At 35.3% G+C, this 17614-nt stretch overlaps 1 protein-coding gene and 1 long non-coding RNA gene across 2 annotated transcripts in view; one reads left to right on the top strand and one right to left on the bottom strand.

Moving 5' to 3' along the window:
- LIPC (lipase C, hepatic type) overlaps positions 1–9992 on the bottom strand; it is a 50460-nt gene extending 40468 nt beyond the window's left edge. Inside the window, exons 1-3 of the mRNA XM_031955274.1 lie at positions 9799–9992; positions 5769–5886; positions 472–705 (exon numbers count right to left, since the gene is read on the bottom strand). Coding sequence (XP_031811134.1) covers positions 472–705; positions 5769–5886; positions 9799–9972 — 526 coding nt within the window. The 5' untranslated portion in view covers positions 9973–9992. The remainder of the gene's footprint in view (positions 1–471; positions 706–5768; positions 5887–9798) is intronic.
- On the top strand, positions 9734–13629 carry LOC105749618. The gene is made up of 2 exons (XR_001120649.2): positions 9734–10006; positions 13509–13629. It is a non-coding gene; the product is annotated as an uncharacterized LOC105749618 (long non-coding RNA).
- The last annotated feature ends 3985 nt before the right edge of the window (positions 13630–17614 follow it).

Genomic DNA, 17614 nt, shown 5'->3' with positions numbered 1-17614 from the left:
TTTCTAGTATAGACTAAACCAGACTAAAATGTGACTGGGAAATATTTAAAAAAACAAATAAAAATGCAATAGAACATAGATAATGTTAATATGTAGTTTTTTAAGTTAATATATAGCCTGCAGGGATCCTTATGTATGGTTTAATGGCTTCCATTTCTATCCTAATTTGACTTTGCTACACTATTACGCTGCTTTTTAAAGCATAGAACTTGAAGTGACCTTAGAAATAATTTTGTGCCAACTCTTTCATTTTATCAATGAGAAAAATTCATTTCAGAAAGGTCACATGACTTGTGCAAAGACAATTGTGTCTTTTTCAAACCAAAGCAAAGAGCTTTTCATGTCACTGCTTTACTGTGATTTTGTAGCTTATAGAGGGTTGGTTTTTAACCTTTGTGGAGTCCACTGCCAGAAGAGCTAAGGAAAGAATCTCAATTAGTCAAAGTTCTTGGCTAATCTTTCCTTTCTTACCATGGAAGCCATGCTGTGCGATGTGTTTGTACATGAGCAAGAAGTGACAACCCGGCTGGAAGGTGCCTCCATTGGGGTAGAAGTCATAATGTGCTACTGGCTGTTTGATCCCCACACTCAGACCCATGTGCTCCTGGGTGAATGTGTGAATAGCATCCACAAAATCAGCATCATCTGGTGATAGGCGTTCACTGGGGGATGTCCCCTCAAACAAGGGACCAGCTGCATCTAGTCCTGATATGAAAGTACAAGAAATTCAGAGCATGAATTTTGCTTTTGAGCTTTGTGATATTCCAAAACCAATTCCAATACTTGTTTCCTGTGCAAGAGGGAACAGAGAGAAGACAAAAATAAGAGTTTTCTTATCACAATAATGCTATGACCTTATATATTAGACCCTCAGTAATTAGAAATAAAATAATTTAGAGTTGATGGTGGAATAATCCAGATGTATTTTAGGTTTGTGTCTGTCTTTAAAATTGTCTAGAAGAAATGATGTTTTAGAGAATATAAACAAAATTGTGGGGGAAAGCTTAGTCTACTTGAAAGATGCTAATGAGATCATTAAAACTGTGGTTTTTTTTTTTTTAACTCACAGATAAAGTAAGATTGGCACAATATTGTTCACCTGTACTTGGCCACTAACTGTTTGGTTTTCCACTTTGTCCTTAGTTATAATTAACAATAAAGATGATAATAAAGAGGTTTTCTTTTTGGCAAGTCTACAAGATGAGCTTACATTCCAGTCCTCTTTTTCAGCTGCAAAAAGCAGGCATTATAATAGTCCACAGAACAATAAATATAAAAGTTATAGCATAGATATTTGTCCTCAGACATTTTATATCTAAACCCCATCAAAAAAGATAAGAACAATATAATAATGGATCCCATTTATAAGAAGCCCTTTGCAGTTTTACAGGATGTAATCCCATCCCATTCATACCTCAATCAAATCAAACCCTTTACAATTTATAATTTCCTCATCACAGCTCTGATGGTAGGTAGTGCAAATATTATCCTTATCTTTATTTTAGAAAACAGGAGACAGGTTCAGAACTATACAAGTGAATTGATGTTAGATTTAGAGTCAGCATCCTCAAGTTCAGATCATCGATCAATCTGTATTTATTAAGGACCTACTAAATGCAGGGTACTGTGCAAGATGCTGGTAATACAGAAAAATACAGGGAATAAGAATCTCACTATTGGCAAAGGACTTCCATTCTACTGGAGAAATGTCTTTCTCCAGGTGTACAATAAGTACACTATAAATATACAGTCAAAGTATAAAGTTAATATATTATAATATAATAATAATTTGTATATACATTCACATATCCACACACAAATACAGTAGTAGCTAAATACAAAGTAGTTTGGGAGGATAGGCAATGGTAAGTGGGAGTAAGGGGGAAGAAAGGCTTCAATACAGAAGGTAGCACTTGAGCTATGAGGCAGAGGTAAAGAGAGTATATTTTAGGCATGAAGGAGAGTCAGTGCAAAGTCAACAGAGATGAGAATAAATGAACAAGTGTGAAGAGCAAAAAAAAGCTAGTTTTCCTTGATTGTAAAGAAAGTATGGAAAGAGGAGAAGGCGAACAAGAATTTAAGTGCTTCTTGTATGTCAGCCATTGTGCTAAGCATTTTACAAATATCTCATCTAACATTCATAATAATTTTTGAGTTAGGCATTCTTATGAGCCCCATTTTAGGATAGATTTTTTAAAATGTTATATAGACTGTTCTTTTTTATTAAAGCTTTTTATTTTCAAAACATATGCTTCATGGATAATTTTTCAACATTGACTCTTGTAAAACCATGTGTTCCAAATTTTTTCCTCCTCCCTTCCACCCCCTCCCCTAGATGGCAAGTAATCCAATATATGTTAAACATATTAAAATATATGTTAAATCCAATATATGTACACATATTTATACAATTATCTTGCTGCGCAAGAAAAATCAGATCAAAAGGAAAAAAATGAGAAAGAAAACAAAATGCAAGCAAACAACAGCACAAAAAATAAAAATGCTATGTTGTGGTCCACACTCAGTTCTCACAGCCCTCTCTCTGGGTGTAGATGGCTCTCTTTATCACAAGATCATAGGACAGAGATTAAGTGACTTGCCCAGAATCACATAGCTAGAAAATATTTGAAGAGAGTAATGATCAGTGAAGCTGATCTGGTTGTACAGGGCATAAAAAGCCAAATAGAGAAGTTTGGCTTTTTATCTTAGAAGCAAGAGGAAGTCACTAGAGTTGAATGAATCACATAGTCAGATATGTAGTTAAGGAAAATTACTTTAGTAGGAATATGTAGGATGGACTAGATATAGGATATTGCAATAATGCAGATCAGAGGTGATGAAGGCCTGAATGAATTAGGGTGGTATCTGTGTGAATATAAGTAAGGGGTGAGATGCAAGAGCTATGGTGGAGGTAGCCAGGAAAGATTTACCAACTAATTAAAAATGTGGGATGAGGGAGAACAAGGAGTCCACGATAAGGCTGAGATTCCAAACCTGGGAGACTGGAAGGACAGCTAGCTGGTACAGTAGAGAGAATGCTGGGCTTGAGTCAGGAAGACTCATCTTCCTGAATTCACCTCTTATTTTAGACATTTATTAGCTGTGTGATCCTGAGCGAGTAACTTAACCCTGTCTGCTTCAGTTTCCTCATCTGTAAAATGAGCTGGAGAAGGAAATGGTAAATCACTGCAGGATTTTTACCAAGAAAATCCCAAATGAGGTAATGAAGAATCAGGAGAGTGGGAGGATAGAGGGTCAGAGTATAGGCTAACTAAACATTTGATAGTTGATTGACAGACCCCAAATACAAGGCCTGGAAGAAATTCCTTTATTGTTACTTTAAAAAAAAAATTGGGAATAATAAAACTGGTTTTCTTAAATAAACAAAACCCTATCTTGTACTGCAGAGTTCAGTGGAAACTTAGGGTCTTTTCTCCAAAATTTGTTCAGATAGCTGCTATGTTATTGGAACTTTTAGAAAAAACCTGGGAACCTTATTATTCAACTGAAAGCAAACAAACACACTCAAGCCTAGTGGTCCTCCCACTGATATGTGTGTTTGTGTTTAATAAGAAGCACACCCTGTTGCTGACTCAAGTCAATGCTGTTTACTTACATTCCGTTTTCCTTTCCCTCCCTTTGGAATTCTTTGAAGTCCCAGATAGTACTTGGCTCTCAACCCACTTTCAGGACTATTCTCCAGCCATCATGAGATTTTTTTTCTTTTCTCCCTTGTTCCATTAGTCCCATATTTTTTAAAAATAAAAATGGGCTTTATCATGCTTTGGTGATCAATATTTTGCATATTTACAAATGAAACATGTGAATAAAATCAAGAAAGGAGGAGGTGAAGTCATGGAGCACAGAGCAGATCTAAGGCCTGTTAGAAAGGCTTAGATCTAAGGCCTGGAGCACAGACCAGATCTAAGGCCTCAGGGTCTCGAGGTTCTTGGCTAGTAGGTACAGAAGTATATTGTAGTTCTCATGCCGTTGTAGATTGAGTTCTTCCATTCCTAAAGTGGGAGGTTATAACTTAGGTCCTGAAGTCTTGTGAACACTTTCAAGTCAGGGTGAACCTTAAACACTCTAGGCTTAAACCACAAGCCATGATGCCAGTGTCTGTGCCAATTTCAAGCCCAACAATGCCCCAATACAGCTAGTAGGAAAAAAACAACAACAGAAAACTCAACAAAATAAACTAGTAGGGAGTCACTTAAATAGGGAAACTGCATGTAATAATTGATGTCCATTCACCATCAGCAAAATCTGAGCATCTTTCTTTTTTAGTATTTGCATTTAGAGATAAGTTATCTAGCTTAATTTAAAAACAACAATAAGAACAAGAAAGTAGCCTTAAGTGAGCGGCAAATTGTTAAGATTTGTCACTTTCTAGATTTCTGTAGCCTTTGCTTATCCCTGACTCCTGTTTTTTAGTATGTCTCCCTCCCATCTTCTTTAAAAATATAGTCTTATTTATCTTAGTGCCCAATGTTTCCCCACAGAACTTTACTTGAGTATAGACTCTTCATTTTTGTTTCTTGAAATAATAAAATTGATTCTGTCTTTTTTTAATTGACCCATTTATAATTAATTGATTTTGTCCTATAACTGTCTAAATTATAGTTCTCTGTCTCTGAACTTAGTTCAGAAATTCAGCTGTCATATAATGAGTTAAGTTTAGAAATCCACTTCTCTTGTTGATCAATATTCCACTCTTGTGTCAAGGATGTTACCCTTGCAGGATGTCTGGTTTGCTATCCAAAAGAAATTTGGTCCACTACCTCTAACCTTGAAAATGGACTCAAACAATGAACTTGTATCTTAGTCACTGAGGGAAGGAGTTGTTAGCTCCTGATTCCCAATTTCCAACCAATCATATTGTTTCCCCTGCTTCTGCTCTGTAACCAATCAGATTTACCATTCATGATGGCAAGCTCTTTTAACCAATTATAACTTATTCCCTGAGTTCTTTGTTCTATTCTCCCCAAAATTATAAAATAGAATTGTCCCTTTTTATTGGAGTCTTAGCTTTGCTGAGGATGTGGAGATTACATTTATTGATAAATTCAGGCTTTACTAATAAATTGATTGTGCTTGGAACTTTTAATTTTAACTATTACACTATGTATCTCTGCCACCTAGAACAGTACCTGGTACACAGTAAGTACTTAAGGAATGCTTATTGAATTAAATTGAAATAACAGGAATAATATATATATATATATATATATATATTTATACATACACACACACAAATGTATGTGTGTGTGTATGTATCTTCTGGGGTTCTCAAAAAATAACATGCTCCAGAAGAAGGAATTTTGTTTCACTAGTGAAGAAACTGAGGTACAGAATTGGCTCAAATAGTACGACAAATTAGGATATAGAACTTCATCTCTCTCTGTCTCTGTCTCTGTTTCTCTGACTCTTTCTGTCTCTATCTCTCTCCTACTACAAAAACGTATTTATAGTCTTATTTTAGACACACTTTGGTATATCTACCAAAAATATTAATTGGAAGGGAGACAATATGAATTAGGTTTATAATTCACCCTGAGACACTTTAAAAAGAGAAGCTGTGTCAGTGATAATGTTAGAATTATCACTGCAACTCATCCTGTGGTGATCTGCCAGAGAGTAGAGGAAGAAAAGGAACTTTAATTGCCATGCTGATGGAAAAGTTGGTCTGTCCTTTAAAACATCAGTGTGGGAATGAAGAAGAAAGCAAACTGGGTTTTCAGATATTATTAGTTATGAGTCATTTTTACCTGTAATTCTTCCAATCTTGTTTGTACCATTAATATAGCTGCCAGCAAATCCTGAGACATGAGCTCCAAGGCTGTACCCAATTAGATGAACATTGCTTCTTGAAAATTGAACGGCCTCCTGGAAGACAGCAGTGCCTTGTTTTTAGCATGAGAAAAGCAGGGCTTAAAATGGTCCACAATGGGAACTCTCCATGGTGCGTCTGAACTGCCCCCAAGTGCCGAGGGATTCTTTGGGTCTGGGTTCAAATTGAAAAAGGATAGATAATCTTGTTGACACCCCTTGGCTCAGATCAAGACTTGCCCTATTCCCTTTAGTCTTTGAAACTATTGGCTCAGATCTGTTTTCTCTTACTCCAGTCCTCTTTCAGCTTGAAAGAGGAAGGGGAATAGGGTCTCCAGGAATATTTGACGTATGCCTCAGATTTTTCTCCTCATGTGTTTTCTTTCTCCCACAGAAGCCAATACAGTAGCTCTAGATGGACAAAAAACATTCAGGGAATTTTTTTTTTCTTTTCAATTCCAATTACCTAGACAGTGAATGGCTTGGGTCTTTATATCCTGCTATGATTTTCTCCATAACAGCATACAGAACCCTGATGGGAAGATGGCATTCACTGGAGAGAGATACTTGTTCATGTCATTTATAGGCTACAGTGTATATTTTGTATATTTTCTATTTTCTGAGGAGTAGAAAAATTGTCTCTAGTCACAAAAAGAGGGGGTGGAGTAAAACAAAAAAAAAATAATACAAAAACCATGTCCTCTGTCCCACCCCAAAGGGGAAAGTATTCACGGTTGTTGGGGTATCAAACATATGTAATCTGTTTGAGGACAGGAAGTATCTCACTTTTGTGTTAAATCTCTAATACCCAGCACAGTGCATAGCACTAAGCAGGTGTTTAATAAATAATTTCTGATTTAGTGAGTCTACTTTCCATGGACCTCATTATCATAAAATGATACCATTGGTTACCTACCATTCCACTAAAGATGAAAAGATGTCTCTTGCTACCTTACTTTTCTATTTGTATCCCCAGAATTCAGCACAGTGCCTTGCATATAGTGTTTAATAATTTTTTTAAAAAAAGTCTTCATTATTATATTATAAACTCTACAAGGACAGGGATTCTATCTTTTTCATTTTTTTGTATCTTTTGGCACTTAGTCCAGCAATCTGCATAGATAGATGTCTAATATATATTGATTAATTTAATTAAATTGCCATTGGTAGGTAACTGCTTTAAATATGATCCTGTCAGCTGAAGTCATGTATGAATAGTTGAAAAAGGTGTAGATTGTCCCTTTTCAGATGTAAGATTACTAGGAGAGTTAAAATTTTGCTATAGAAGCTAAAGTTGTTGCCTTTGTATATGTGACTACAGATTCTTTTATTGATGTTGGTTGTAACATCTGGCAGTGGTATTTTTGTTATTTTTTAAAATTTAAATTAACCAAGGAGAACAATTTGGCAATGGAGAGGACTGTCTTGCGGATGGACTTGGTACCTTAGATGTGGTTGTTTTTAGTTCAGTTCACCTAATAAGAGAGGTAAGATACTGGAGGAATACTGGAGGAATTGTTGATCAATTCCTGTGCCTACTATGTGGGATCAGTCAGATTTCAGACTGCAGAAGCTGGTGGTTGTTCCCCCTTCTCTGGGTTCAGGATAGTTTGCTTGTGGACTCTTTTCCCACTGCACTCCCCACCCCTTATCATGTTGGTTGAGTGCTTGAGGAATATCCTGACACAACTTCCAGAAGATAGGAGGTAGAATGCCCCCTCATACTCCGTATCCAGCCTCCAAGATATTTATAATAATAGGAAAGGAGATTTTCTAGAAACTTAGTCCATCTAATTGTCTAATTGTCAAAAGAATTTAATTTGCTCTTTGCCCCAGAGTGCAGATCTATGGACAATGATTAGAAGCCACAATTTAAATTTAGGTTTGGTATAAAGAAAAACTTCCAAAGAATGTGTTAGTCAAAAATATAATGTAAGATCATGGGTTCTTCCTCTTAAGAGCTATTCAGACAAAAGATGGGAAGTCACTTCTTAGAGTTATTGTAGAAGTGATTATTGTTCAAGTATGGCTTGAACTGAGTATTCTTTAAAGACTGTTGGCAAGTCTGAGATTAGAAACCTCAGCACCGACGATGAAAAGAACTCTGAAGTCTGTCTCACAGTGAAATCTGGTTATTCTCAATTATGCCAGCTAGTCTCTTTCTGGGAGAAAGTAACAATTTCATTTAAAAATTTTTTGGTCTTTTTGAGGAGATTCTCAAACTTATTGAAAATTCTGCCAACTAGAGCAAGGATGGAATGTTTGCTTTTGCTATCAGACTTCTACTTCAGTATCAATCCTGGGGGAAAATGAGGGAAATCCATTATTTTATTCTGAAAACTCTAATGCAAGACTGAAAGCCTTTTCTTCCTCCTAAGGACCTTTAACATATAAGAAAAAAAATTGATCACAGGCAATCTAAGTTTAAACATAATATAAACATATTTAATCATCTGCTTTTTACATTAAGAACAGGGAAGAACTACTTCTATTCAATAAATAAAACATATTTAAACTTACTTCATATGTTGCTTTCAGATGTGGCTACAGGAATATCAGCTAGTTAATGATTAATTGTATTAATTCACTAAAAGGTTTCTTTTTTAGGGGGAGGAAGAGGTAATAATATCCAAAAATAAAGGTGGAATAAAAAGTTAAAAGTATTAATAAAACATTTAAATATGCTTTATATCTATATTGTGGTGAATTAAAGGGATAAAAAAGGGAGAGAATATATAGAGAAAGGTACAACATATGGAATAAATATGAAAATGTATAAGTATAAGTGAAAAGTGATGGGGAGAAAAAGCTACTAGAAGAGTGAGACAGAGGCCCATTACCTTTATGCAAATATACCACCTGACTAGGGTACAAAGAACCTAATGTATTATGATTAGGAAAGTGGAAGACATGTTTGTCAATGTCTCTGGTAGGCAAATATATAGTTTATGCATTCAAACTACTATTATGATCCTCTAGATTTAAAAAAAGTAAATATTAGAATTTGCTATAAAATGAATTTTAATGACTTAAAATTTGAAAATATTAGTGTTCTTGAAATCCTGCCTTTCTTCCTTCATCCTCCCTTCCTTCCTGTCTCCCTTTTTGATCTTCCTATTTCATCTAGACTGGAAGTTATAAGTTTGATCCTCCTTTAATTAGCACAGCAGTTTTAACCTAATGCTGAATTTAATGTGGATACACAATCAGCTTAGTCTATAGTTACTCTGAACTCTCTATGTCAAGAGACTTGTCAGCCTCAGCTTCCTGGAAGCAGAAATTATGTGTGTATGTTAACCTGCCTTACAGAAACCCTCTTTTTCAAGAGAGAAAACTCCTAATTTGCCGTTCTGGAAAGTGAGGAATATGATATCACAATTTACAGAAAAAAAAGGTTGTCTCCAAAGAATAACAGTAATAGTTTGAGGAATTTTCATGGAATTTCTCCTAAAGAATTTTCAAGTAGTTCAAAATTTGCACCTATAAGAACACATAGTATTACCTTAAATTAATTGCCCTATAGATTTGTAATAATAAAGCAGGGAGCAGAGTTTCTGATTTAAAGGATACTTTGAATGTCAAATCATTAATAGAAATCATAGCAGCATTTTTTCACTTTTAATTGGAGGGATAAACATTTTATCCTGAATTTTATTCTATTTGCAGGCTATCTACTGGGTTTCAAGGTCTTCTTGCAGGCAAAAGAAATGACCTTTTCTATTTTATTCTTGCTGAATTCGGTATTTATGAAACAATTTAAATGTTTGCAAAAATTACTTCTCTGAGGATTTTATGGATGAGATATATCTTAACAAACGGTAAATATCTAAACCAATGAGATCCAGAAATGATTTACTAAATAGCCTTTAAGTGAATTAAATTAAGTAGATTAAAGTAAACTCTATTTACTCAGGCTCCTGGAATTGGTTCTGAGAAGAAAGGAATAGAAGAGGAGGTGAAAGTTCTTACCTCTAGCCACTCCAGGAAACTTGCAATTTCCTGGCCAACTTGCCGAGTGTTTCTGACAGCAATAGCATAGTGTCGGTGTGCCAAGGTGATCCAGTCAGCAACAATCACATTCACTTGAGTGGATTTCTGAGACTTGAGTGCTGCTGCCATTTCCCAAATCCATTTCTCCAGCATGCCATCCACCTGTGGGAAGGGGAAACTGAGCAAAGTAAGCCTCTTGCTCTCACTTTTCTTCCTTTCCTTCTTTACCATTCTCTTCTTTTTCTTTCCTCCTAATATATGATTAATCTTTTTCTTCCTAAGGGGAAATAAAATATTTCAATCTTTGGAAATTTCCATTGAACCCAGTTCAATGTAGTTCTAGATAATAGGTAATGAAATCCTAGGTATCATTCAAAACTCAGATGTCACCTTTTCCTTGAAATTTGTCTTGACCTTCCTAGGTTAAAATGATCTCTTCCTCCTCTTTGGCACTTCTGGCATTCTACCTTGGGCTATCATTATTTGTGTTTGCTGTGTTTGTTAAAGTCCAAGGCCTTGCTTTATACACCTTTGCATCCCATAGGATATTCAGCATTGTGTCTTACACAAAATCGGAGTTCAGTAAATCAATGGATCATATAATCTCAGAGTTGGAAAGGACCTCAGAGGTCACCTCATTAAAACATACCTGCGGCAAAAATCCTCTTTACAATAGAATGAGGACTATTGGGCTAAAGTTATAGGAAATAAACTAAGGGGAAAAGGGAAAAATTTTAAAAAGGAATAAATGGAAGATAAATAATAAATGGAAAATAAACAGAAATATAAAAGGGAATAAATAAATAAAAGAAATAATAATAAATAAGTGAATAGGACAAATAAATAAAAGGGAAAAGGAAATAATAATATTAAATTATAAAAGTGAATAAAAGGAAAAAAAAACTTCATAAGAAGTATATGAAAATAAGATAGGCTGCTTCATGAGGTTCTATCTTCCATCAGTAGTGGTCTTCAAGGAGATGCTTCATAATAATAATAATAAATTTTTTAGTGGTTTTGTAGGTAAATAAATAAGGTTCCAATTTACATAATGGTAGGAGTTTCTACAAAAAAATCTCACCAATGATCATGCTGACTTAGCTTAAAAACAAGAAAGTCATTATTACTTAAGGCAATTCATTTTACTTTTAGACAGCTCTAGCTTTTTAATGTCATTATAGTTCTTTTTTAATGTTGTTATAGCATGTGTTGATGTAATAGCTACCTCTCAACCACTACCTAAACAATCCTCCCTATAAAGTACATTTCTTGAAAGTACTTAAGCAAAACTACTTAGTACATGCTAGCAATTGACAACTCAGCAGCTTAATCTTAATAAATTAAGTAAGAAATTAATCTTAATAAATTAGTACTGATATTTGACTTTTATATTTTACCTCAGTTTTGCATTTAGATGTGTTTTTCTTTATACCATTGTAGCTATGATGTATATTGTTTTTTTGACTCTGCTTTCTTTAGTTTGCATCACTGCATGTGCATCTTTCCATGTTTCTCTAAATTATTCATATTTTGTCATTTCTTACAGCATAATATTTCATTACATTCATATACTGCAGTTTGTTCAGCCATTCCTCAATTATTGGGTTTGTATTTTTCCTAGACTTTTGTATTATAAATAATGATTGCTATATTTATGATTATATAGATAGAAATACAACTCTATGTGTCAAGATAGACATCTTTAATTTTTTTGTGTATATCTCATGGTAGTCTGTACTTTGGCAATCAACTGAAGCCTACAAATCTTTTCTCAAGATAATATTTTAAAATAAAATGTTAAATTTCAGTTAGAGATTAGTGAAAATAAAGATGCAGTTTTGCATCTCCCAAATTTACAGATTTTCAAAAATCTATCCACAGAACCCTTGGGGTAAGGATATTATGAACCTTCAGGTTAAGAATTTCTTTATTAAGATCTTTATAACAATCTGTGATTTTCTGTGATTTTCAATAGAGATGTTTGATACCAAGCCAAACATATGTATTCCCTCTTCTAATTAAGACTTCAAATGTTTAAAGATGCTATTGTGTTCAATAAATCATATTTTCTTTAGGCTTAATATCTTCAGTATATTTGACCAATCAGCTTATGATATGATTTCAAGTACTCTCATCATCCTTAGTGTCTTCTAGATATAATTTAGAATTTAATACCCAGGTATCTCAGTGGCAGAGTAGATAGAGCAACAGCCCTAAATTCTGGAGGACCTGAGTTCAAATTGGGCCTCAAACACTTATTAGCTGTGTGATCCTGGACAAGTCACTTAAATGATTTGCCTGTTTCTTCAACTGAAGAAAGAAATGGGAAACACTCCAGTATCTTTGCCAACAAAAACCCAAATGGGGTCACAAAGAGTTGGAGGACATGATTAAAATTACTGAAAAACAAAATTTCAATGTCTTCTCTAAAATGTAGTGCCAATAACTGAAAAATAATACTCTAGATACAGGGTCTGGATTCTCACCTCCTTCATTTTGGACCCTATTAATTCTTTATATAAAGCTCAGAGCTCCCTCTCGGCAACTTCTACCTATTTCACTCAAGTTCTTCCCTCTATTTAAGCAGAATAAGTTTAATCCTCCTCTTATATGAAAGCCACAGCTATTATGCAGTCCCAAGTCTTCACCATGCTAAAAATCTTCACTTCCTTTAACTGATCGTCATATGAAATGGCATTCAATTATTTCAACATCTGTTTACACTGAGCCTGCTGCAGACTGTTAATATCCTTCCAGATGTCATGTGACCAGGGCAGAGCATAGTGAGATTATCATCTTTCTGCTTTGGGAACCATACCTTTATTAATACACCTTGAGAATACATAGGTTTATTTATTTAGGTTGCCATGTCACACTGGTGATTCAGATTGAGATTTACTAAAGTTCTCAGGTCTTTTTCATCTATTTAACTACCCCCAGCTCCATTTGGCTTCATGTGAGAAAAAATGGAAGAAGATGATGTTAGGAGTAATCTAGAGTTGACATTTGACAAGGCATGATGGTAATAGAACAAGGGAATAAGTAATTTAAGAGTAGAGAGTAAATTTGAACTTGAAATGTAGAAAATCAAAATTGGAAAAAAGAAGAAAATTAAATCTGAACAGGAGTAATGGCCTTAGAAAGTACTGAGGCTTGGAGGGGATGGAGGTCATGGTGAGGATGAAGAATAGAATTAGGAGGAATGGGGCATAAGGAAAGATGAACTTATAAAAGATGAATGGTTAGATAAAAGAATTTCATATTCTTTATTATCAAATCTAATATCAAAATCAATTCTTTATTATCAAAGTAACAACATTCTTGTCGTTCACGGTGAGATTAAGATCTAATTGTCCCTTTGTGTGGCTGAAGTTGAGTGAAAATGTTTATTAGGGGAAGTAAGAAAATTGATGAACTGGGAAGCAAAGGTTGAAGGAACATTAACATGAACGTTGAAGTTCCTGAGTATTTTGGTAAAGATTGAGGTAGAGATATAAATGCTCTCATTCAGGTACTGAGCTCATTAAGAAAAGAACATGAATGACTTGGGAGCTGGTAGATCAATGCCAGGAGGATCTGAATCTGTGATGTATCTGAATAGAATGAATCTCAAAGAAGTTGCTGAGTGATGGTGGCAGAGGCATGAAATGGCAATGGGGAACAAAGAGTTTCTTTATTCTTCTCCCTAGATGAGTCCATTGAGGAACATTTGAGAAGATGCATCCAGTACTGGAAAGAGCTGCCAGATGGCAACATCTTCTGCTTGGGTGGTCTAAATCAATGCCAGAAGATAGAAGGAACGTTGACAAAGATGAAGAGAAATTTGCCTCAGTTCCTTAATCTGGGAATGATGATATGCTATCTACTTGAGAGGGTTATTGAGATGATCAAATGAAGTAATATACTTTGTAACAATAAATATATGCTATTTCTAGATCTATTACTAAAAAGAGATTCTGGATCATAATATTCAAGTAGATTTGGGAGTTCCTTCTGTATGTTTTTATTTTCAAGAGGATTTTTATGTTTCTTTTAAGTAATAAGTAACTTTTTTTTGTAGGGTTGATTGGTCTTCTTTGAACATGAAAAACAACCACCAAAGTGATATTACTATGTTGGGATCAAGGTACAGTGCATTCAGCTGTTGCTGATCAGACCAATACAAACTCAGGCGGCTCTAATAAAAGTCAGGAATAAATAGTTCATAGGACCATTTGGGAGGGAGATATCTCCAAATCTGAACTCTGACATTTATTTTGAGGGATTGCAATTCTGCTTTGCACATGAAAAACACAGCACTTTCTTGGATGTGGGCACATATTAGGTGGTCCTGTGCCGGCGTATCCCATGTCTCACAACTGATTCCATAGTTCTTTGGAGAGATGTTGAGAGTGTCCTGCTATCGCCTCTTCTTATGACCTCTGTATAAGCACTTGTCTTGTGTGAATTCTCTATAAAATAGTCTTTTAAGCAAACATACATTTGGCATTCAAGCAACACAGCCAGTCCATCAAAGTTACGCCTACAGTAGAGTCTGAATGTTTGGCAGTTCAACTCAAGGAAGGACATCTGTGTTCAGTACCTTATCTTGGTAGGTGAGCTTCAGAATCTTCTTAAGACAATTCAGATGGCAGGAATTCCATTTCCTCGATCCTTATAATCCAGTTCATAGGTTTACAGCTCTGTAGACCTGTAGTTTGGTAGGCAGCCTAATGCCAGCTCTCTCACACTTTTCCTTCAGAGCCTCCTAAACACAGAGCTAGCTCTGGCAATGTGTATGTCAACCCCATCATCTCTGTATATATCCAATATATTGCCAAGATAACTTATCCACAGCATTCAAACTCTCTCCATTTATGGTAACTGGTGTTCCATGTAGGAATGATGCAGTATGGACTGGTGGAGAACAAAATTAGTACACATGGCAGAGAACCATTCTATACTCGGTTGCATCTCAGCTTTAGAGGCTGTATTGAGTGCACAATTATCTGTGAACAAAAACTTGTGTACCAACTTTCTGTGTTAGTCTTGGCTTGTAGACTTTTCAAGTTAAATAATTTACCATTAGTGGGGAGGCTATTTTCATCCTTGTTGAAAGCAGTGACATCATTACTGAAGACATTATGCTAAAAATAAGGGGAGCAAGCATGTTGCCTTGGTTCATCTCTGTTGGTGATTGGGAGAGTATGAGACCATTATCCTCTGCTATCCAGAATCTATGCAAGCACGCTGTTGTGGAACTGTGGTATAATACTGATGAACTTCTCTAGGCAACCAAATTTTGCTATGGCCTTCCACAAGCCCTCATGACTGACTGTATCAGACACCTCAGTCAGATCAACAAATATTGTGTGCAGACTTCTGTTCTGCTTCTCATATTTCTCCTATAGTAAACAGGCAGTAAACATCATATTGACCTTTCCTTGGACCTTTCTGAAGCCACACTGGCTCCTGGGGAGATGATCATTTTTTAGGTGAAGGATCAGTCAATTAAGGAGGACTATGCAAGAATTTTGCCAGAAATGACTAAGAGAGAAACCTCTCTCCCCTTTTCTAGTGATTGTCACAAGACGATCTATTTTCTTTTCCTTTTTTCCCCTTTCAAATTAAATAATAGACAACTTTGGGGACAAATTAATGATTCATAGAAACTCAGGGCTGGGAAGGTTAAAAAATGTTCACAGAAGTCCTTTAGGGAGAATCTTTAATTCCCTTTAATGAATGAATCAGTAAATGAATTAGGTGATCATTCATTTATTCTAGTATAGTACCTTTTGGAAGTTCTCATCTCTTCTCTGGCTTCAAGAACAACAGAGAATGGCTGAGCACAACCTTTTATCCATTCAGTCTATGAATTCTGAAGTCATTCCTTAGATTTCTCTTTAATTTATTAACTAATTCCAACTCTTTGTTGCTAATTCTTCCAACATTTTTGTGATTCTCCTCCAGTTCTCTCTCTGGTCACAGTTTGCCTTTTCCAGATGTTTTTTTCCTCACTCCTTTCACATAATTGAACACCCATCCTATTGATTTAAGTAGTTGAGTAAATTGAATGCTTTTCATTTACTGATGGTTCTAAATTGTAAATGTTCTTTCCAATCTGTTTTTTCCTCTTTTGGAGAGTTCCCAAAGGAGAGAATTTAGATTCTGATCTTTAGTTTCGCTTGTTTAAAGAAAAGCATCACTGTAAACGCTTTAGGCCCTGCAGTCCCTGTGGGAGGAGCTGAGAAAGGTAGAGGAGAATCCTTTTTGCTTTAAAAAGATAAAGAAAAAACTTTGAAGGTAGCAGCTTTGAAGGAAACCAGCAGTTGTGGGTATGGTGTGATTCCAGGGATGCTGGGAAAGTTCCTTTCTTATAATCTAACTCTTTCCCCATTAAGTTTCTGATGCCTAAAATTTTAGCACTATAGATTCATTTTCACAACTTAAGACTGTTACAGGTTAAAATGCTCATAACTCTAGGAGAAATAACATTAAACCATTATCAATCATTAAATCTCAGAGTGAACGTTTTAAGACCTTTTGAGAACAGGTTTTGATGAGGAGAAAGGGTAGAGATGGAGAAAGAGTGAAAGTGATTGAGGAAGCATCTGAACAGTGACAAAAGGTGGTAGAAGTAAATTGGAGCAAAGTGAAGAAATGGAAACTTGAGCAAATCTAAAATAAGTTTTGCTGACTTGGTAGTTCTGCAGGAAGCCATATCTGAAAGCAGGAAAAAAAATTTTTTTTGGCAATTTAATTAGTACAGATTGATTGGAGAATGGGATCTATGTTAAGATCCATGTGGATCTCATTATGGGAATTATGGTGAAATTATAAATGAACTTGGATCCCCAAATTGATGCTTTTCTGGCCAAATAGGTGTAAATACTGTGTCTGGCCTTCTCTCGCTGTAATTACACATATTCTTCAAAATCAATTAACCCCTGTTCCTCTCCCACCTCATTCCTCAACTAAAGCTGCTATTACAATATAGTGGAAGGATCTTTATATTGGATTCCAACAGAATATAAACTCTTTGCCCAGATGACTTTCTTTCTCTTTTTCCTTTCTTTCTCTTCCTTCTGTAAAAAATAACTCCACTGGATTTGGGAGGGATGAAATTAAAAGTCTTTAATTACACATCTGCAGAGATGAGTATCTTATAGAATAGGAGTACTTAGAATCAATACTTGTCCCTTTTTTTGTACCCAAAACGCAAGCCTCTCCCTTAATACCCTCCTAGTTGAATACCAGAGGTGGGCAACCTATCAAGAATATGTAATCAATCCCTCATGTGAGTGATTATATCCTTGGTGGTCACCTTATTTGTTCTTAGTTCAGTCCTTCCTCTGATTCCCTATTGGCCATCCTATCTGAAAAGTCTAAATACCCTATATGAGTCTAAGTCTCTTCCTTTAAACACATCATTACATCTGCCCTACCACATGTAAGTGGTTCTCCACCTCTAATTACATATTCCTTTCCTTTTCAAGTCTGAATCTCCCACCCTATTACATTTTTCTTTTTAAATTTTTATTTCTGAATCTCCCTTCCTGATTACATTCTCTTTTTCTTTTCAAATCTGAATCTCTAGCCCCTAATTATTTTCCTCTTTTTATTTTTATTTCCTTGTTTCACATCCAAGCCTCCATTTCTTAGGTTTCAAATTTCTAATTAAATCTCTGTATTTCTCTAATTTAATTTTTATAATGCCGTGGAAACTGAACTCCCATGCAATCAATTCTCATCCTTCCTTCCTTCCTTCCTTCCTTCCTTCCTTCCTTCCTTCCTTCCTTCCTTCCTTCCTTCCTTC

Source organism: Sarcophilus harrisii, chromosome 2, assembly GCF_902635505.1.
Source record: "Sarcophilus harrisii chromosome 2, mSarHar1.11, whole genome shotgun sequence".
Classification (NCBI taxonomy): Eukaryota; Metazoa; Chordata; class Mammalia; order Dasyuromorphia; family Dasyuridae; genus Sarcophilus; species Sarcophilus harrisii.
Note: the sequence above shows the minus strand (reverse complement) of the source record. Positions and strands in the feature narration are given on the sequence as shown.